This window comes from Phyllostomus hastatus, unplaced genomic scaffold (assembly GCF_019186645.2).
Source record: "Phyllostomus hastatus isolate PE091 unplaced genomic scaffold, TTU_PhHast_1.1 phas_contig_1162, whole genome shotgun sequence".
Classification (NCBI taxonomy): Eukaryota; Metazoa; Chordata; class Mammalia; order Chiroptera; family Phyllostomidae; genus Phyllostomus; species Phyllostomus hastatus.
This window is the reverse complement of record NW_025333537.1, coordinates 11,299,898-11,320,713: the sequence shown is the minus strand read 5'-3', so window position 1 is coordinate 11,320,713 and position 20,816 is coordinate 11,299,898. Positions and strand designations below refer to the sequence as shown.

Genomic DNA, 20,816 nt, shown 5'->3' with positions numbered 1-20,816 from the left:
GGCACGTCGATTACAGTAATCGGAAGGGAGGAGCAACCCCATGTCCGTCAGTGGGTAGGAAGATACACGAAGGGTGGTCCGTCCATCCAGAGGAATATTACTCAGCCATGAAAAAGGGACGGCGCACTGGCCCCTGCTACAAGGTGAACGAGCCTTGAGATCGTGATGCCGAGTGACAAGTGCCAGACACAAAGGTCACGTGGTGTGTGGTCCCACTGATAGGAAATGTCTGGTGGTGCCGGGGACTGGGGGGCTGGGGAGTGACTGCCGATGGGTGTGGAGTTTGTTTTGGGGGTGACGAAAATGTTCTGGGACTAGACAGGGGTGGTGGCTGCACAACATTGTGAGGGTCGTAGATGCTGCGGAATTGTAGGTCTTAACAATGGTGAATTTTATGTTGCATGCATTTTAGCATTTTTAAAGGTTTTTATTTATTTCTAGAGAGAGGGAAAGGGAAGGAAAAAGAGAGGGAGAGGAACATCAATGTGTGGCTGCCTCTCATGTGGTCCCCACTGGGGACCCAGCCCACAACCCGGGCATGTGCCCTGACTAGGAATCGAACCAGCAACCCTTTGGTTTAGCAGCCTGCGCTCAATCCACTGAGCCACACCACCCAGGGCTATTTTATCCGTTTTTAAAGCTCCTTTCTGTGGTAGCGGGTAGGAGGGCCAGGTTTGGGTCTGGCCACGATCAGGTGACGCAGCATGCTAGGGTCCATCCGTGGGACAGCCCCCGCCAGGTGGTGGCTGAACTCGAGTGAAAATGCCCACAGCCACTGGGGAAGGAAGGGCCTGGCCGGAAGGCCGGTGACAAAAAGGGACAGGCGTGTGACTTCATGTCAAGGGAAAAGGAATAGAGAAGGACACGCCGGCTCTGCTTCCAGCATCTTCTGCCGAGCGGGCAGTGGTCTCGGTGAGAACTCAAGGAGAGCACGGGGGCAGGGGCGAGTGGGTGGGTTTCTGAAGGGGACGGCTGGGTGGGCTGGGGGGCGGGTACTGTATCTTCTCCTTGGCCACCTGTGAATCGCTGCTTGTGATGAAGCCCTGAGTCAGGTGGGGAGGCGCGGGCTGCGGGCCTGGCGGTCCTGAAGGCAAACAGTGAACAGGTGGCCGCCGGCGCAGGGGGACCGGCTGCACAGAACCTGAGCAGAGGCCCCCGCGAGTCCCTGAAATAGCGGCCTCGGCAGGCTGCGGAGGCCCCGCCGGGGTGGGCAGGTCCGTGTGACAGGATGCCGAGTGGGAGCCGGTGGCGGCCGCCAGGAATTCGTCAGCAGCCTCTCTGCCCCCTGCAGGCAGAGCCCGGCGGGGAAGAGAGTTTGTCGGAGGCGGAGAAGGCGGCCATGGAGCTGAAGGACCCCAACCGCCCCCGATTCACGCTGCAGGAGCTGCGGGACGTGCTGCACGAGAGGAATGAGCTCAAGTCCAAGGTGTTTTTGTTGCAGGAGGAGCTAGCGTACTATAAGAGGTGAGCGTCCCTGGGAGCCCCCAGGCCGGCTCCTTCTGGGGGCTGTGCGCAGTTTGGGGACCGCTAGCTCCTGCCTGGGAGACGAGGGTTGTATCTGTGTCTGTTCCGGGGACTCGCAGTGCTTTTGGGACATCCTCAGGTTCAGGTGTGTTTTATAGTCCAGATCTTTCCTGCTGTTAGAGAACAGTATATTCTGTGTATAGCCTGCCACCACCGGTGAGGTCTGGGGCCGCTCCCCCAAATAAAACATATGAAAACATACGCAGCAACAGGTACTAAGTGGGATGAATTAAGATTGTAAACACCCTCACGAGAGAGCGTGTCAGGTTTTGCCAGCCATGAATGTCCAGAAAGTGAACTTCGATGTGTAGAACCTTCTTGGGTTTTGGAAGTGCAGATGAGAGACCGGGGAGCTGTGCGCCCTAAGTTCTGCTCTGTGGTCCGTGAACTCCTTGCACATGGTAACGCCCCACTGTCCAGTACGGGAGCCGCTCGCCGTGTGGCTGTGTAAGTGAGCTCAGTTAAAGTGCAGCTCGAAGTTCTGTGTCCCCACTGCACTCCCCCGTGTCCAGCGCTCAGTCGGCGCTGTGGCCGGCGGCTGCCTCATCGGACGTTCCCATCACCGCGAAGATCAGGGGGCAGCACTGCTTCCTGCGTGTACCCCCGGCCCCCGCCGGGGCCACCGCACACTCGCTCAGCTTCGGGCACGCTGCCCTTGCACGGGTTCCTCCGAACACGCCGCGCCCGTTGCTACTGCAGGACCTTGGCACGTGCTTCTCCTGCAGCTGGAAAAACAGTCCCCTTCATTCTCCCCGCGGTTCATCCTGGCCATTCAGGGTTCGGGTCACATGTCACCTCCACGTGGAGGCCGTCCTGCCCCGTTGTCCCCCAGGCAAAGGAGTGTCCGGCCCTGGTCACTGTCACTTTACCCTGTTTCACTCCCTTCTTGGCCCTTTTCACTGTCTCCCATGCGCCCTGGTCCTTAACTTGCATGTTTTCTTGTCTGTTTCCATAGCAGACTGAACAACATGAGACCAGAAACCTCACTGGTCTGGTGCAGGGCTAGGTTCCCGATGCTTAGAATGGAGCTTAGCGCAGAGTAGGTGCACAGCAAATATCTGTGGAACAGAGAGCCGGAAGGAAGGACGGACGCGCCAGATAGGGCCCCTGCTCCAGCAGGAACAGTAAGAGATGCAGGGCAAAGATGATGTCAGATGTTTTATTGAAAACCTATTATATGCCTGTCATAAGAACGTTTTACTGGTGCTGTGTGCTGGCTGTTCAGTGAAGGGAGAGATCACTTCTGGTTTGGGGATGGGGTGGCAATCAGGAAGGCTTCGTGGAGGAGGTGGCATTTGAACTGGGCTTTCCCTGAAGGGTAGGGCACTGTTCAGGTATGGAGATGTTGAGGGTGGGCGGCATATTCCTGAGGGAAGAAACCACAGAGGCAGGCACGGAGACAAGCTTTTGGCCAGGACAGGAAACAGGAAGTAGCTCTGTTCGGCTGGAATCGTCGAAGGAAACTGAAAATAGAGATGCGGGTCCCTTTCCCAAAAGGCCTCACATTGGACCGGCGGGGCCAAAGGGACCCCAGGCACCCGTGTCCATTGCCTCCCGGGCCGCGCCCGCCTCCCAACTGGCCAGCCCCCCGGGCGGAGGGACGCGGGCCCCAGGCCGCAGGCGCCATCCTCCTAGGTCCCCCGATTCCAAGTCCTCGCAGACCCTCAGGCAGTACCCTTCTGGAACATTCCGGCTCTCGTGGCGTTTGCGTTTTTGACTCTTTTCTCTTACACCTCCTCACCCCTCCAGCGAAGAAGTAGAAGAGGAGAACCGAATGCTCCAGCCTCCGCCCATCGCCCACCCGAGAGTGTCCCCCCAGCCAGAGTCTGGCATCAAGCGGCTGTAAGTGGCGTGCTTCCCGCGCACGGGGCTGCTCGCTCCCGGCTGACCTGGCCGTGCACACGGCCTCTCGCTCCCCCCCACCCCCCTTGGGCCCCGGCTGCAGGCCAGGCTTGTCGCTGAGCACCTCCTGCTGAGACGGGCCTAACCCCGGCGCACGGGACGCCGGGTCCGCCCTTGACTCTGAGTTCCTCTGACAGCCGGGCGCCAAGTTCCTCCTGGGCGTCCCTGGGCAGAGGAGTTCGGGAAAGGCCCAGAGGGGCGGGGAGGCTTCGGGGCCTGTGGCTGCGTCTCAGGGCTTGCTTGAGTGTGTCGGGGGTGGGCTGTGTCCTTGAGAACAGCAAACAAGGCTGGTGGGGGGTGGGTTCCAGCTGCTTGAAGGCTTGGCGCCCCAGCTCCAGGAGGTCCGCGGTGGCCCCCGGTCCACCCCATGTGTGCGTTCTTCCGATGGCTCATCCACCTGTCCCTCCATCTCTCCATTGAGTTTTCACTGGTGCATAGTGCTGTGCATGCAGAGTCGGGCTCGGGGTGCCGTGGGGGGCGCCCAAGGAAAAGCCACCCAGTCCTTGCCCTCAACTAGACTGAGAGCCCCTTCGGGGGTCTGTGCGTCCGAGGACCCCTTTGAGATCACGCGGACAGCTTGCAGGCCCTTTTCCCCGGGTGGGGAAGGGAGGGGAGGGGACGTGCACAGTTTTGCAGACAATTTCAGGTTCACTGGCCCTGCAGTTTTTGAGATAAAGGGTGAAGCGCTCCGGTCTAGTTAGCTGATGTGTACGGAGAACCTACTGTGTGCCAGGCCCTGTCCCCGCAGATGACCTCACTGTGTCTTCACCGTGGCCCACGGGGCAGAGGCACCGCCCGCCCCATTGCAGAGTTAAGGAGACTGAGGCACTGAGAAGAACCACCTGCCTGGGGTCAGACAGCTAATGAGAGAGGGAGAGCCGGGGTTCGAACCCAGGCAGCCTGCCCCCCGCCCTGCGAGCCGTGGCTTCGGCTCTTCGCAGGGAAGCCTCGTGCCCACCGTCTGCCCGGCTCTCGGCCGGGATTCCGGCTGCGGCCCAGGCTTCCTGCAGAGGCGGCCTCGGCTCTTCCCCCAAACCCCAGCAAGAGCTTTGGAAGGCCAGTGGGGGCGGGGGGGAGCCAGCAGGAGCATGTGGGGAGAGGTACTGGGGTGTGACTCAGAGGCTTCCAAGGACGAGCAGAATCGATCTTGTAGGGTTTTTTAAACATTTTATTTATTTATTTTTAGACATAGGGTAAGAGAGAGAGAGGGAGAGGAACATCAATGTGTGGTTCCCTCTCACACACCCCCTACTGGGGACCTGGCCTCTCCCTCTTACACGCCCCCTACTGGGGACCTGGCCCACAGCCCAGGCATGTGCCCTGACTGGGAATCGAACCAGCGCGCCTTTGGTTCGCAGGCTAGTGCTCAATCTACTAAGCTACACCAGCCAGGGTGGAAATTAGCTTTTTTTTTTTTCCCACTCGTTTTTCTACCCACACCTTATTAAGCTGTGGTATCTGATCCTCTTTTTGAGAGTGTTCCAGAAAGGATTCTGGGGCCCCATGTTCAAAGCCCTTCTCCCGCCTGCGTGACCTCTTGTTGCTCAGCAAGACCCGGACTCCGGGCCTGGCAGGAGTAGCCAGAGACAGACAGACAGACAGACAGAAAGGGACAGAGCGACAGACAGAGACGAAGCGGAGGGAGAGAGAAACTGATCTCCCACCCCCGGGGCGCAGGTGGCCGGCCCCAGGCCCTCCTGGACGGCTCGGGGATCACTAGCAAAATCAAACTGGCACAAAGGGCTTTTGACCAGCCCAGGCGGGACACTGGTCGCCTTTGTCTGCGCTGGCTGCAGAGCCGCACCAGCACCAGCGTGGCCCCAGAGCCCAGAGCCCGGGGCAGGGACGGCTTTTCCCTGGGGGCTGGGGCGGGGAGCGGCTGTTCCTCCGAGGGGTCCACGCCTGTGCCCCTGTCCACCCCTCACGTCTGGCCCCTGTGGGGTCCGTCCGGCCCCTCGGTCCTTGCTCTGCAGGCTGTGTGTCAAACGGTCTGTCGAGGGCAGCTCACAGCTGCTTTCCACTTAGCCTCATGCCCTTGACCCATGCCCCACCCCCACCCCCAGGTCAGCCGTAACTGCCCTGGAGGTCTGAGGGGGATTCACGGGCCTCAGGCACCAAGGTGTCTGCCCCGACGTCAGAGATTCCGGGCTGGGACGTTGAGCGCCTTTTCTCAGAGGAAGAAAGGGAGGCTTCCCTGGGAAGCCCATGGACTTCTTCGGTCCTGCTGCTGGGAAGGGCGGAGGTCAGGATTTAACCCTTGAACCCAGGCCACCCGGCTCTCTCACTCTGCCTCCCCGCCCCCCTCCCCCTCACTCATCGAGTGCCCAGCTCTGGGCCGACCGCCCGGTCCCCTTATCTCTCAAGTGCCCGTGAGCCAGAGATGCCAGAGTCTGTATTTCTGGGCTGAGCAGCTCACGGGAACCAGAAACCCTGCTGCCAGTCACAACAGTGTGCCCAGGAGACTGGCCAAGAACAGCGTGTGACCGAGCAGCTGCTGGCCCGGGCGGCCGGGTTGGCACTGCCCGGGCGGGTCACGCCGGAGCGCCTGAGCGACTCCAGCCTCGTCCCCAGCGGACGCCAGGCACCGGCGTCCCCTCTCTGTGGTCACAGCTCTCCGTCGGGGTCCCACGGACGCGTACTCAGCTGCTGGCTTCTGAGCGGGGCGGAGGGGCTGAGCCGGAGGCAGGCGGCGGGGGCAGAGGGCCGGCCAGGGAGGCTCTGGGTCAGACAGCGTGGCCTTCCACCCCGGAAAGGCCGGCCTTGGGGTGGGCGCCGCCCACGCGCCCAGCGGCAGCAGAGCATTCTGTCCCTGTCCTCCTACCCGCCGCCCTCCCCGCTCCGGCCTGGAAATAGCCTCTCCACGGCCGCACATGACACGGCCCGAAATGCCACCGCGGGCGGGTCGCTCGGCTCGTCTTCCCGACGTCCGCAGGGCGTCCTAACCAGCTACGCCACATCCAGGACGTACGTGAGCTTTTGCCAAAACAGGCCAGTCTCCTTCATGCAAGGCGCTCTGCCTCTAGGGGAGGGGGCTTCTGCAGGGGGGCTCCTGTGATAGGCAGGCGAGGGGCTGTCCGTCTAGGGAGCCACACAGAGTCTCTTGGCCAGGACCCTCCCAGTGTGCGTCCCACTGCCCCTCTGCGTCCGTCCGGCTCCCTTCACATCCCCAGTGGGGTCCCCCGTGTCCAGGTAGGCGGACGCCTCTCCAGGCCAAACGCCTCCCCCGCCCCTGCACAAAGACCATGTCTTTGGGGGCTCCCCGTCGTGCTGAGAGAGGGGTCCTGGCGAAGGTGGGTGCAGTACCGTGGGGCTCGGAGCCCTCGGAACCCTGACTCCAGCCTGGCCTCTAGGGACCGGGCCCATTCATTCAGCAAGAGTTATATCCTCTTCTCGGTGTCGCCGTGAGAAGCCACCCTGGTGGTTCGGCCCAGATGCCAGCTGCCCTGTGGGGCCATCAGAGGTGATCCCACGTACAGAGAGTCCCCAGGCCTCACTGGAGACAATTATCTTGTATGTTTTCCCAACCACCCTCCAAAAAACAAAACAAAAACGGGCAAAGCTATTCAAACTACAATGCAGTGGTTCGGGTGGTGTTTCCTCTTCATTGTCCTTGCCCCGCCCAGGGGCCGGTGCCCGGCTCTCGGCTCCGACCTCCCCAGTGGGCGGTGAGCCGCAGCTGTCTGCTTCAGCCCCCATCCGGCCTGGCTGTGCTGGCCATGTCTCCTGGCCACCACCCCCTTGCCCCCAGTCATCTGCAGGGCATGGCGCCTGAAGCTCATGGCAGTTGGGGCAGATGTGCTGGAAGGCACCCGAGGGTGCCCCCGCCAACTCCCACAGCAGGTGGGGACCCCTCGCTTCCCCGAGCCCAGGCCGGCATTGGCACCATCTTCCCTCGGTGGCTTCCCCGGGCCGTGGCGGTGTGCTGGCGGTGCTGTCACAACGGTGCCACAAACCGGGCGGCGTAAACCGCAGAGATGCATTACGGTTCTGGAGGCTCGAATCCCAAGGTCAAGGTGTCTCAGGGCCCGTTCTTCCAAGGCCATGAGGGACACCCTGTTCCGGGCCTCTCTTCGGGCTTCCGGCCGTTTGCTGGCCCCTGGAAGCATCGCCCCGACCCCTCCCTTCGTTCCCACGGGGTGCGCTTCCTGGGTGCACACCTGTCTCCAAGGACCTGCTCCGCGCTGACTCGACTTCACTGCTTACACCTGCATGGACCCTAGTTCCAGGGAGGGCGCATCCCGAGGCCCTTGGGGGGGGTGGGACTTCCACGTGAGGATAGCGGGGGCCCCATCCCACCCAGAACTCGAAGCAGCAGCGAACCCCTCAGCCGGTGCAGGAGTGGAGCGTGTCGGCTCCCACGCCTGCCCGCTGCTGTCTTCTCTGAGTCTGTCTGTGCTTTTCCGACCAGGATCTTTACAGCCATAATGCCCATGGTAGCGGCTGGACTGATCCTGGACGACCCCTCGCTGCAGCCTGCCCGACGGCTGGTCTCCCTTGTAGGCACTGGGGCGTGGTGTGTGTGGTGTGTGTGGTGTGGTGTGGCGCTCCGCCTTGGGAATGCTCGCCGCGGCTGCCGCTGGGCTGGCCCGCCGCCTCTGGCCGCGTCAGCTGCATGGCCCTCGCCCGCGGGCGCCCGCCGCCGCTGTGGGTGCCGCGCACGCGATCGCAGACACGCCACGCATGGCGCCCGCGCTGCACGAGTGAGGCCGTGGACGTCTCGGGCTCTGTCACCGATAATTCTTTCTGTCTTTTCTGTTTCCATTCTAAATCCACCTTGCCCATGATCCAGTAAAGAAGGTCCTTTAAGTGACGGGTCAGTAAGCCACGCCCGCTGTGACACCCCCGCCCCCGCCCCCGCCCCGAGTGACACTAACTCTGCATTCTCCGTCTCCGCGCCCCCGCTTCCTAAACCGCTGTGTTTTGCCAGGCCGGCGGCGGCGGCGAGCTGTTTCATTTTGCTTTTTTTAAAAAAAGGAAGAGCGGAGGAGGGGACCAATGTGTTGATTCCGTCTGTGTCCCCTGGGACAGGAAGTGGCAAGTGGCTTATCTGCTGGAGTCAGACAGAGGGGAACCCTCACGGCGGGCGCTGAGCTGTGCCACTGCTGTGCTGTGGCCGGCTCTGCAGAGAGCTCCCCGGTAGCCCGGGACGCACACCGGGCCTTCGTGAGCCTCCACACGCACCTGTCGTAGCGGAAGCAGCCCTCAGCTGCTGGGGAGACCCTCCCCAGATAAAGGGGGCGTGCCCCAGCTTCTTGATGAAAGACCACCTCCCCCCTGGTAGGAGGTGATGGTGGGACCTAGTGGCCACAGAGCAGGGAAGTCATTTCACCCAGATGCGATTAAAACTGGACTCCTCGGGCTACATGGCCGCACATGGGTGCACACGAAGCTAATGGGGGAGCAGACGGGGTGGGGGGAGCTAAAAGTAGTCGGTCTGAAGCTTGGATTCCTCCGTGGTTCACTCCTACCCCTGCTCCCGGGAATGATAACACGGCAACTCGATTACTTACCAAGGTTAGCAGCCAACATGCAAGGGTAGGGGAACTTGGGCAGGATAAAAGGAACCTTACGGAAGGGCAGGAGAGGACAGGTGGCAGCTGAGAAGGGGTTTGGGGAAATGCTCAAGGAGGGGGACCTCCCGTCCGCCGGCCAGGGCCCGAGTCTCTGTTCGGGCAGAGCTGCAGCAAGCCTTGTCAAGGGGCCGCTTACTGAGCTCTTGGCCTGTGGTGCGTACCTCGACCTCCGAGGCATCGGATGGTTCGCTCTGACCGATCACTGACCAACAGTCACAGCCGGTTTCAAAAGACCTCTCGGTCTGCATCCGCTGTTTCTGATGGAAGCGATAACTCCTACAGGCTTTCACCAGAAACCGGTTTCTGGCGCTCCCAGTGACGTCTCCCAGATTCCACTCACACGCGTAGTCGTGGTGTCTGTCTAACTGGGGAGCCACACCGGGGTCCTATTACCGTCCTTTGTGATCCTCTCATTTTCCCGCATCACCACGCTCGCGGCCGCCTCAGCGGGAGTGCCCGTGGATTCCGGGCTCCGAGGCGCCCCTTACCTAGCTTCCCGGCTCACTAAACGCACAGCTGCACGCCAGCGTTCGCCCTGCACGTCAGACTCCTCCCACCTGCCACGTGGCTTTCTCGCGTGTTAACCTTCTCTGCATCCTTGGGGCGAAGAAACCCACGGTGTGTGTCCCGAGTAGCTTTTTCCTTCCATTTGTGGCGAGGAGCCCCTCGAGGTGGGTAAGGTAGGAGGTCACACGTGTGGAATCCCCGTTCGCACTGTCACCTCCAAGGTGCCGTGGCAGTGACACGCACAACCCCTGCCGCTTTCCAGCATAACTCTGACCCGCAGCCCCCTGACTTGATTCGCTCCCTCCCACCATCGGCCGGCTGCCGTGTGTCCCCGCGTTGCAGAGTGCTGAGGTGTGCACCCACGACGGGCGGGAGCTCATTGCCTTCTCTCCTCCCGAAAGGTTTAGCTTCTTCTCGCGGGATAAGAAGCGTCTGGCCAACACGCAGAGGAACGTGCACGTCCAGGAGTCCTTCGGCCAGTGGGCCAACTCCCACCGTGACGACGGTTACACAGAGCAAGGACAGGAGGCCCTGCAGCACCTGTGACCGTGGCCCTCGGACCCGAACCAGCCGCCGCCGCCCGGACGGGACCTGGCAGCCCCGGTGTCACCGCCTCGCACGCCTCTCGGTTCAGGCGCACCCTCAAAACTGACCCCTCAGACCCGCTGCTTTGAGGAAGCACACTGAAAACCTGACGCCGAACTCTGCAGAAATGTTTATTTATACCCAGGGCTGTCGCCGTTTGTAGTAGATGACTTCGATCCCTTAGGATATATATTTAATGAGACTGGGAGTGAAGGCCAGACTTTTGCATTAACTTCAGTAACACAAGCTTCTTTAAGCCAAATACGTCACTCGCCACTATGGAACCGGCTGTTGGGCTGCTCGGTATCAAACTCTGTGGCCAGAGGTTTTGTTACATTTGACCTTTAAGTGGGAGCGGTAGGTGCTCATTCCTTACGTTCTTGAGATTGTCACGGGGATCGAGTTTGCGTAGGGTGGACCCAGGAGACATGCGGGGCCTCCGGAGTCACGGGACGAAGACACACAGCAGCAGAAAAGGTGGACAGGGTCCCTCCCGCCCAGAGACTGGGGACAGCTTTGCAGGAGCCGGTGCCGCTCTCTGGCCCCTGGTCCCTGATAGTGCCTGAGCGTGGGGCGCCGCCCGAGGCCGGGGCTGGGGGCCTGGGATCCGCTGGGAGTTACACGCAGCACTAACCAGCCAAACAGTTGCTAAGGATGAGATTGCAACATTTCTCGTGTGGGTTTTTTTTTTTACTTGACATCTTTTCTCCTTTTAGCCTTCACCACATCAAATACCTAGCCCCACCCCCGTGAAGAAGACAAGTGTCCCAGAGCAGGTTGAGAACGGGGCGCTAGAGCCCAGGGGTGGAGGACGGTGAGTGGGGGAGACCTGCGAGAGCAGGGGCGGCTGAAAGGTGGGAGGGTGGTGAGCGGGGGAGCCAGCGGCCCCCACTGCAGCTGGCGAGTTGGGGCTCTGCCCAAACAATGCTCTTTCCCTCCACCCACTGAGCACGCAGGGCGGCGGGCTGGGTGCTTGCGGATGGAGAGAGGTGGCATTTCCTAACAGAGGACACAAGCACATGGGACGAGGCCACATTTTTTACACACTCCACTCTGGTCGGCTAAGAAACAAACCGTGGGGTCAGCTTATCGTAGTCGCCAGACTGTCCCCGGCGTGCTGGCGGCACCCGGCAGACAGGATGGCGTTGCTGCGCAGCGAGGTTCTCAAAGCTGACTGCCCGTGAGAACCACAAGTTGGTTCTCAGAAGCATGTGTGCTGAGGAACCTCCCCCACCCCCAGCCCCCAGCCCCCGACCACCTTTGGTTGCCCTCCCAGGGGTAACCAGGATTGCCAGTTCCTTGGTTGTCTTTTCTGAAGTCGTTTATAAACCTGCATGCAATTGTGTAAAAATCAAAACATATATTTTCATTCTTTCACATAAATGGCAGCACCCTCTAGATACCTGCTTGCTGTCTGGTACCTTTTTTCTTAGCATGCCCTGGACAGGACTTCCTGTCAGTGCACAGACCCTGGGTCTCGGCCAGGGGCGGTTCTGCCCCCGGGGACACTTGGGTTGTCACCCTGGTGGCAGCTGCAGTGGGCGGGCTGCTGTCATCCAGGGATGTGACCACACACCCTGCACCGTGCGGGATGCAGGAAGAACTCGCCCACAGGCCCCAACTGGCAGCACTGCTGAGGTGGAGGCACCCTGGTCCCCCTGGTGGAGACGGAGTCCTCCCGGTCCTCCCCGAGACAGCGTCACAGGCTCTCACAAGCGTGCGCCCGGCTGCAGAGGAAGCTGGAAGCGGATTGGCTGGGTCAGCGCTAAGTGCCTTGGTCACGCTGACCGACTACTTGAGTCCCTGCCGGGCGGGCGGGCAGTCCACCCTTTTTTTTACTTTAAGTTACCAGGGTTCGTACAAGACTAAACCCAACCGTCCAGGGCCAGGGTCTGAGAGCATGTTTTTTAATCCAGCAGTCCCTGACCTTTTTAGCCCAGGGACCAGTTTCATGGAAATCTTCCCACGGACGGGGCGGGTTCGTGGGTTACCGGAGAGGGAGCTCAGGCGGCAGTGAGAACACGGCCTCGCTGGCCCGCCCACCGCACCCCCTGCTGTGCTGCCGCGGGTTCTTGTTAACAGGCCAGGGACTGGTACCGGTCCGCAGCCCAGGGGCTGGGGACTTGGGACCCATCCGTATTTTGGCACTCGGGGTTGACAGCACATTTCAACTGGTTTCCCGTGCTGTCCCCCGACACCTGCTTCCCTAACATGTCGCACTCTTGCTCAGCTACAGCTCCTGCCGACTCACTGGGTGCCGCAATAGGGAGCGCGTAGTAGGCAGAACACGGACGCGATCCGGCCGGTGTTCCTGCGCGGCTCTCTTCTGAGCCTGGAGACTGTCGAGTTCTGCGCTGGCAATTCGCAAAGTTCCCATTTTTTCTAAAACCGTTCTAACAGCTGACAGCAGTTTTAAGACCCAGCGGGCTGCCTACGTGACGAGATTCACGCTCCTAATGCAAAAACCCGGTAACGCATGTGTGAGCCTTGATGTTAACTCAGACATTTGTGTTGCCTGAAGTATCCTGAATTATAGGAGCCTAAACCTTCAAACCAGAAACGCTAAATGTCACTTTCATGGCACCACGAGAACGGGTGGCACTTACTGAGAGCCCCCAGGAGCTGAGGTCCGTGCACCCAGCTCCACAACAGAGGCCAGACGGCCAGAGGAAGACAGCCACTCGATCCATCCATCCAAGCTGGACACAAACCTGTCACCGGTTCATCTCCGTTTCACTCCCTTTTGAGCTTTCTCTCCCCCAAGGGCTGGAAGACTGCCAGACACCGCAGCCCCACAGCGCTGCAGCTTTCGTGTTTCATTTTTTAATTTGTCTTAAAAGACTTTATTTACTTTTAGAGAAAGGGAGAGAGGAGACAAACACCAATGTAGGGGAGACACGTAGACCGGTTGCCTCTCGCACGCCCTCTGCTGGGGCGCTGGCACGTGACCCAGGCGCATGCCCTGACTGGGAGTGCAACAGGCGGCCTTTCGGTGCTCAAGCCACTGAGCCACGCCCCCCAGGGCTGGTGTTTCATCTTAAATGTCAGCCTCCCATCCAGGAAAAAAAAAAAAGACAAAGGCAGCATGTAGCTCAAAAAAAAAAAAAAAGACAAAGGCAGCATGTAGCTCAAGCACGGAGTAACATCTGCTCAGGAGCAGCTGGCCGCCGCCTGGATCACAGCTCAGGCCGGCTTGGGTGCCCAGTCTCTGGACGTCCCTCCTCCCTGGATTCGCTTTTCCGCCCCGTCTTTATGGCGGTTCCACCACCCCTTGCTCTGTGCACAAGGAGGTGGAAGAGATGCAAGTTACTCTGACCAGGGCCGGGCTGCCAGGAGTCACAGATCAATACGAATGATTTTTGGTCATGCCTTCTTTTTGCCAAGCACTCGAAATGGTCGCTTTCTAAGAGATGGGAGAAAATAAAATTCTCCAAACGAATTCCCTGCCAAAATTAAAGACCGGTACCAGACCATCACCACCAAATTGAACACCGGTGCTCCCTGGCCGCGCCCCTCCGTGCGGAGGCCGGCGAGCACGGTCAGAAGCGTGTCCCAAGCGACCCACGGTGAGGAAGAGAGACTCCCAGCATCGGCGGTCAGCTGGCACCTGCGCTTCGTCGGCACTGGACTCGTCCTCCGTGTAAAAGCCGCGCGGGCCCCTCCGCCCTGCTTCGGGCTCTGTGGCCGGGGGCGTCGGGCCTCTACTTACTCCTGTCTTTCTTCTCCCTGCCCTTGACCCTGTCCTCTCGGAAGTCCCTCTCCCTCTCCCAGTCGTTGTCGGGCCACGCCCGGGCTGGCTCCCGCTCCTGCCGCCTCTTCTCCCGGCCCCGGTCATGGTCCCGGTCCCGGGGCCGCGACTCCCAGCGCCTCTCTCGGGACCGGGACCGCTCCCTCTTCTCCCTCTTCCCCTCTCTGTACGGGTCGTTTTTAATAACAGGCAAATTAATGGGCTTGCGGAAGGGCCGGTCCCGCCCCCCGAATCTCAGTTGCCCCGATTCCTTCTTCCCCCCCAGACCTCCTCCGAGTCGCCGGGGGATCCACCCTTTGAGGGTCCTCTCCAGTTCGTAGTCCACGAAGATCTCGTGCTGGTCGATGACCAGGCCGTCGGCGTCCCGGTACGCTTTGAGGAGGGCCCGCTCCTCCTTGTACTCGATGAAGGCGTAGCCTTTGGAGAAGCCCGTGACCAAGTCCCTCACCAGCCGGAGCCGCCGGATGTCCCCGTAGCGGGAAAACACTTCCTTCAGCTTCTCCTCTTTGGTCTGCAGGTTGAGCCTCGCCACGAACAGGGTGAGGAGGGGGTCCCCCGTGACGCCCTTGTTGGGGGCGTACCGCGCCAACATCGCCCTCCAGACCGCACGGTCGTGGGGGTCTTCATCCGTGCCATCGATGCTGCCAGCTTTCAGGGGGTCGTACTCCTTGGCGATGGGCACCCAGTCGTTCATGTTCTAGGAGAGACCACAGGAAGCGTTTATGGAGCGCCTGCTGTGAGCGCCGCCTCTGAGCCCGGGAGGCGGACCCCACCACGCACCCCTCCTCCCTGGGGATGGAGGTGGGGTCCCGGAGGCCGAGGCACCCAGCTAGAAGGTGGGCTCCGGAGATGCTCTTACCCACCCTCCCCGCCCCCACCCTCCCAGGAGGCAGCAGGAAACGGCCAGGCCCGAGTCGGATGTGTACCATCCGGCTCAGCCACCACAAGGCACGCACTGGCGACACTGTAACGCGGAGGCAGAGTCAACATCCAGGCTCACCTTTCACACACTTTAAAGTGGCCACCGGAAAACCAGTGTGGGAACTGCTACGGAAATGCGGCTTTTAAAAACTCGACCGCCAAGAATTTCAAACTTACCTACGTAGAGCGTGGCGGTACCGTCCACAAATTCCCCAGCCGGCTTCAACCCCAACCAACAAGTGGCCGGTCTGGTTTTCCCTGCGCTTCCCCTCCCATCCCCACTCCCAGGGGATTCTGAAGCAAATTCTAGATATCGCACCACTCCTGTGTGAACGTTTCAGTATGCATCACAGAGAAAAGGGCTCTTTCTTTCTTTTTTTTTAAAGACTTTTATTTATTTATTTTTAGAGAGGGAAGGGAGGGAGATAGAGAGAGAGAGAGAAACATCATTGCAAGGTTGCTGGGGGTCATGGCCTGCAACCCAGGCATGTACCCTGACTGGGAATCGAACCTGCAACACTTTGGTTCGCATCCCGTGCTCAATCCACTGAGCTATGCCAGCCAGGGCTGAAAAGGGCTTTTTCAAAAGCAAAACTATGAGGGAAAATGGTGCCTGGAAGGCAGCGTTTTCCATCCGTCAGGACACAGGGGGCAAAGCCAAACCTACTGACAGCCACGCGGCTGCGGGCCGCATGGTAACAGCTTTTGAAAGGGGGTGCATAAAACGAGAACCCGCCGGAACGACACAGTGCTTGCCCACGTTCCAGACGCCGCTGATGACCACGCGACCACCTCTGGGACTCCTAGAGCCAACGCTGAAATACGTTACTTAAAACCCAGGGCTCTTCGCTAACAGCACCTTCCCAGGATATTGTTAAAATAATATCTACAACTTTCCCTTCTTTCTCAGATGTCCCTCCAGGATCTTTCTGCTTTTGTTCTTCAGTCTATGGGTTACGTAGGAGGAGTGATTGTTTGCGGGGAAGGCTGCAGAGTTCTCTTTCCCAGGAAAAAGCCAAACACTGCCCTGGCTGGCGTAGCTCAGTGGATTGAGCGCGGGATGCGAACCAAAGCGTCGCAGGTTCCATTCCCAGTCAGGGCACATGCCTGGGTTGCAGGCCATGGCCCCCAGCAACCGCACATTGATGTTTCTCTCTCTCTCTATCTCCCTCCCTTCCCTCTCTAAAAATAAATAAATAAAATCTTTAAAAAAAAAAAAAAAGCCAAACACTCCAGAAATTCAGAAGTCGAGGGACTCGGCCCTCTGACCTTCACTTGGCCTATCCATATCCCACCGCAAAACCCGTTCTGCCCAGGAGGGGCCCCTGTGGCTCGCACGTGCCCTAACCCGCCAGCCCCATGACTCTGCCCACAAGACTTCCTCTGCTGGGAACATTCTCTTCCTTTCCGCCTCCCACATCTCCACTTGCAGAAATTCTGCCGGCCTTTCCAAGTCCAAGTCCAGCCTGCAGCCTCCTCCCCAGGAAGCAAATCCGTCTCCCCCACAGCTCCTGGTGCCTCCTCTGCCACACTCACCACTGTCCCCGCCACCCACAGTGCACACTGCTCTTCCGCCCGGGGCCTGCTCACTTCCAGATCCTAGGGCCCTCCCTGATACACGCTGGGGGTCTGAACCAACTGCAGTCCCAATTCGCTGAACGTCTTTTGGTACTAATCAGACGGAAAGGAGTACTTCAATGAGCACCGAGAGGGACAACAGGACACTGTCACCATTTTGTAAAAGGAGGGCATGTAAGTCTGTCCTCACTAACAAGCAACTCGGGAGAAAACCCCTCAGGAATCCTCACCCACAAAAGGCTGATGGACAGTCAGAGCAATGGGAGGAGCACCGGGCACAGTGGCACAATTGTGCTGGGTCTGGGCTCTGCCCCTGGGCACTCTGTGCTCCCCCCCCCGCCCCCCCGCGGCTGGAATATCTCTACGTGGGGGAAAAAAGATACCTCTATGTTGGTGGAATCTCTGCTCTAATATTCTCTGCATCAACTCCATTCTACTGGCCCTGAAATTCTTAGATGCTAACCTCCATCACAGGGGTTGCAGGGAAAAAAAGAAAAGACCATTATAACTACAGTTGACTTGTATCGGACACTTAGGAGGCGCCAGCCACTGTGCGGTGCACTCAAGTCCCCTCATTTCTCAACAACACCAGGAAATAGACACTACTCTTACTGCCATCTCAGATGTACAAGGTGATTACAAAAAGTTGTCTTTTACGCCAAATGACAAAGCTAAGAAGTAGCCCGGCGTTTTTTTAGCTCCAAAGCTTAAGTTCTTCACTATTTCCTTCGATGGCCATCATAAACTATAACCCTTTGGAGATGAGGATAGGGAAAAATGATTAGGGTTCTGGGAGTTTGAGGCTGAGACCCTTTCCCCATTCTACACGAAAAGGTCACAGAGATCCATCAAATAAAAATAATATTACTGTAACCCTGGCTGATGTAGCTCAGTGGATTGAGCACGGGCTGCGCGAACCAAAGGGTTGCAGGTTCAATTCCCAGTTAGGGCACATGCCTGGGTTGTGGGCCAGGTCCCCATTCCGGGGCTTGGGAGAGGCAATCATACATTGATGTTTCTCTCTGTTTCTCCCTCCCTTCCCCTCTAAAAAATAAATAAATAAAATCTTAAAATTTTTTTTTAAATCAGGCACAAAAATATTATTATTATTATTATTATTATTATTGTACGCAGAGCTCCGGTTCAAAGCTTAAGGAGATCCTCACATTAATATCTGGGCAATTACAAAGGGATAAACACGACTTTTGTTTTCTCCCTCATCTACACAGTCTTCTATCAACACCAAATAGGAGAGAACTGCGTTCATCTTTCTGGGTACACATCCTCCGTGGCAGCATTATGTCCGCATTTCCTACAACCTCTTTGGCGTGTTAGATCCTCGCCATTATTTTATAAATGGGGATAGGAGGTGAGAGACGAACGGTGTGTCGGGTGGAGGTGGGTGGGAGGTTTAGTTAACCACTAAAAATAAAAGCATGGAAAGTGAAAAAGAGCATTAGACTGGGAATCGGAACACCCAGGTTTCAGGCCTGGTCTTACTTTGGGCAAAATGTAAATCACCTGGTAAAATGCAGCTAAACGCCACTTCACTAGGCTTTTGTGAAGACTGGATAACAGTCTCTGAAAGCGCTTTATAATTATAAATTATTATACAAATAAAAGTTGTTATTATTAAGCAAACAAAGCACGTCTCTCCTTACTGAGTCTGCAAAACAAGACGTTCCCGCGCTTTCCACCCGAGTGGGAAACAACCCCGAACCGGGGACCCAGAGCCCTGGCGAGCATGCGCAGTGGCGCCGCGGACGCTAAGACGGAAGTGTTCGTGGAAAGGCCTGTACCCCCAAAACCCCGAAGCGCCTCCGCCATAGCCGCCGGCCTCTCGCCTTCTGTCGAGCGGCAAGGGCCATCTTTCCAAAGCAGTTATTGTCCCAGCCCCCCGAACCACAACACCGAAAGGTCTCCCTCCTTTGCCAGGTTTCAACATGGCGGTCACACGCGAGCGGACACAACGTCCGGGCCGAAATACCTAAATCCTTCCCGCCGCGGGGCCCAGCTCCCTGCAAGCCTCGCCCACGCACCTTAGCCAGGCTCACGCTCCCTTCCCCACGGAAACCGGCGCGGGCTGGGAACGATGGAAGATTCTTGGTGTCTGCCTGACCGGACCTTCACATTGGGAGAAGCAGATTCGTCACGGAGCTGTTTTTTTTTGTTTGTTTGTTTTTCCCACTTCCGCTTTTGTTTGAAGATATTTAATCCTCTGTATTGAGCATCGGAGGCGTATTATTTCCGAGGAGAATAAAATGTCTAATTTTTTTTCCACGAAGGCAAGACCTGCTAAATTGCACCGTTGAGTTGAAAAACTATCGAATGTGCAGTTGGGCGTCCGGGAGCCGCCGATTCCCGGTGCCTCGCGCTCGGCTCAGTCCGCGCCGCGGGCGGCTGTCCGCAGTCTCCCTTCGGTCGTTATTTACCCTTTCTTTAAATTACGGTTTCTTCAGAACATGCGTGTGCCGGTCCACATGAAATCCCGTACGTTTTCCCCGAGTTTCCCTGACTCCTAGATGTAATAAGTTCGCTTTCGCACGAGCCAACCCGTTCTTCGCAGCGCGGGGACGCTGGATTCGCGTGGGTTCGTGTTAACAGTGCGGTTTCCCGGGCCCCGCCGGGGTCTGCGACCCCAGATCTCCGGGCATTCTCGTTTTTTCCCCAAGTCCCAGGGGTTTCTGGGAGCTACTGAAGGACCCCTGCCCGTTCGTGGGAGGGGCAGGAAAGGACCGCGTGGTCAGTACATACGCGCAGAACGGGGACATGGGTGTGTTTTGATTATGGGGGTTTTTGGGGGGCAGGTGAAGGTATTCGGGTAGATGAGGGCTTGTCGCGCCTTTTCTTAACTTTGGTGGTGGGTGTCTTGTGATGTCCGTACACCTCTCATTTTCGGATTAATCCCTGCAAGTGGGCAGTTTCTGCAAACACCCGATCTCATTTTCGTCCTAATCTTATTCTTGGAAGGTAAGCTTGTGTCGAATTACTAAGGGTGTATGACCACCACCGGGTCTCCACTGAATCTCGGATACGTAGGTGAGGCATGGGCTCTAAGTATCTAGAACTTGTCTGAAGTACATTTTTCTTGAACTATATTAATGAAAACGTATTATTGAATAAAAAAATAAGCAGTAGCTATAGTTTACATTTTTATGTTTAAAAAGGGTATGTGGTATATGCAGGGTCTGGCACAAATAACGCCCCTCGATTACAAAATCTTCTATTACGAAATCATAAGCATGTCATTCTGTAACATGACAATAGCACACCGAAGCGCACCATGTGACATTTTAGGTGAAATGTTCAGATGAAAACTGTACATTGTCACACCCTTGTTATTACCCTGCCCACCACACTCAAGCAGGCCTTCCCTCTGCTGGACCCTGTGTACATGCAAAGGAATGCTGTTCAGGCCCGAAAAGGAGATCCTGGTCACTACGGCAACCTGGACACACCCGGAAGGACACTGTGTGAGCCAGACACGGAAGGCCAAGTCCTGTGTGATTTGATTTACATGCGGGGCCTGGTGAAATGTGTAGAGGCCAAAGGGCAGTTCCCTGGGGCTGTGGGTGTTGGGAGAGTTGTTCAGCGAGCACAGGGAGGATGGAAAAGCTCCGGAGATGGATGGTGAAGGCCACAGGACCTTGTGACTATGCTGAGTGCACGTTCACGCGCTGCACTACACACTTAGGAGCAGTTACAGTAGTGACAGTTGTGTGTTTGTTTTAGCACAACAAAAAACAGTTGGTGTGCGTGCACCCCGGTAGCACTGAGCACAACCGAGCGCCCAGACCTCAGTTTCTGGCGTCCTTCCCCGATCAAGGTAACGCATGCTCCTCAAACAAATGACTGATTCTAAGACTGGGCCGAGGAAAGCATAAGATGAGCTTGGAGCAAGCCGTGGTGCCGGAACTCAGAGAAGTGTTGAAAACCAAGGAGCCCGCCAATGACAGCTCAGTCAGGGTGCGCAGCACTGACCGGAGGCTCCCCGGGACCGAAGCAAAGCAGCTCGCGCAGCAGCCTAGTGTTAGATGATAGCCCAAGGTATGAAATGAACCGGGCAGAAGAGACAAGCCTGCAATGCCGAGTTCCAGGTCATCTGTGCAGCCAGCTCCTCTGTGGAGAGGATGGAGTGCAATCCTCCACCCCTTAGTGTGGGCCGGGCACAGTGACCTCCTTCCGAAGAACACAGCGTGGGAAAGGGGAGCGAGGAGGGACTCGACGGAACCCTGGCAAACACGCATCAGCTGGGGATCAGGTCGACGTCTACAGTGTAAGGCGCCTTGGGTGCAACGTGAGACGTGGTGCACATGGCACTTTACCCCTGTGAGCTTCCCCCCCAAAACCCGCGCCCCAGTCTAATCGTGACAAAAGCACCAGACAAATGCCAAGGAGTGTCCTACAGAACAGCTGACCAGTCCTCAAAACCATCCAGGTCGTGAAAAACAAGGGGAGCTGCAAACTGTCATGGCCGA

At 57.9% G+C, this 20,816-nt stretch overlaps 2 protein-coding genes across 5 annotated transcripts in view; one reads left to right on the top strand and one right to left on the bottom strand.

Annotated features, from left to right (window-relative positions):
- Positions 1-11,491, top strand: part of RILPL1 (Rab interacting lysosomal protein like 1) — a 30,751-nt gene extending 19,260 nt beyond the window's left edge. Inside the window, exons 5-9 of one of the 4 annotated variants that reach the window (XM_045844710.1) lie at positions 1,292-1,464; positions 3,274-3,366; positions 7,835-7,922; positions 8,216-8,239; positions 9,908-10,023. In XM_045844710.1, coding sequence (XP_045700666.1) covers positions 1,292-1,464; positions 3,274-3,366; positions 7,835-7,922; positions 8,216-8,218 — 357 coding nt within the window. In that variant the 3' untranslated portion in view covers positions 8,219-8,239; positions 9,908-10,023. Of the gene's footprint in view, positions 1-1,291; positions 1,465-3,273; positions 3,367-7,834; positions 7,923-8,215; positions 8,240-9,907 lie in introns of all 4 variants that reach the window. The other 3 variants (XM_045844684.1, XM_045844701.1, XM_045844694.1) reach the window with 3 other exon arrangements.
- Positions 11,492-12,910: 1,419 nt separating this feature from the next.
- SNRNP35 (small nuclear ribonucleoprotein U11/U12 subunit 35) lies at positions 12,911-18,493 on the bottom strand. Its single transcript, XM_045844716.1, has 2 exons — positions 18,378-18,493; positions 12,911-14,536 (listed from the first exon to the last, which is right to left on the bottom strand). Exon 2 carries the CDS (start codon positions 14,531-14,533, stop codon positions 13,793-13,795), a length of 741 nt encoding a protein of 246 aa, XP_045700672.1. The 5' UTR covers positions 14,534-14,536; positions 18,378-18,493; the 3' UTR covers positions 12,911-13,792.
- Between the last annotated feature and the right edge of the window lie 2,323 nt (positions 18,494-20,816).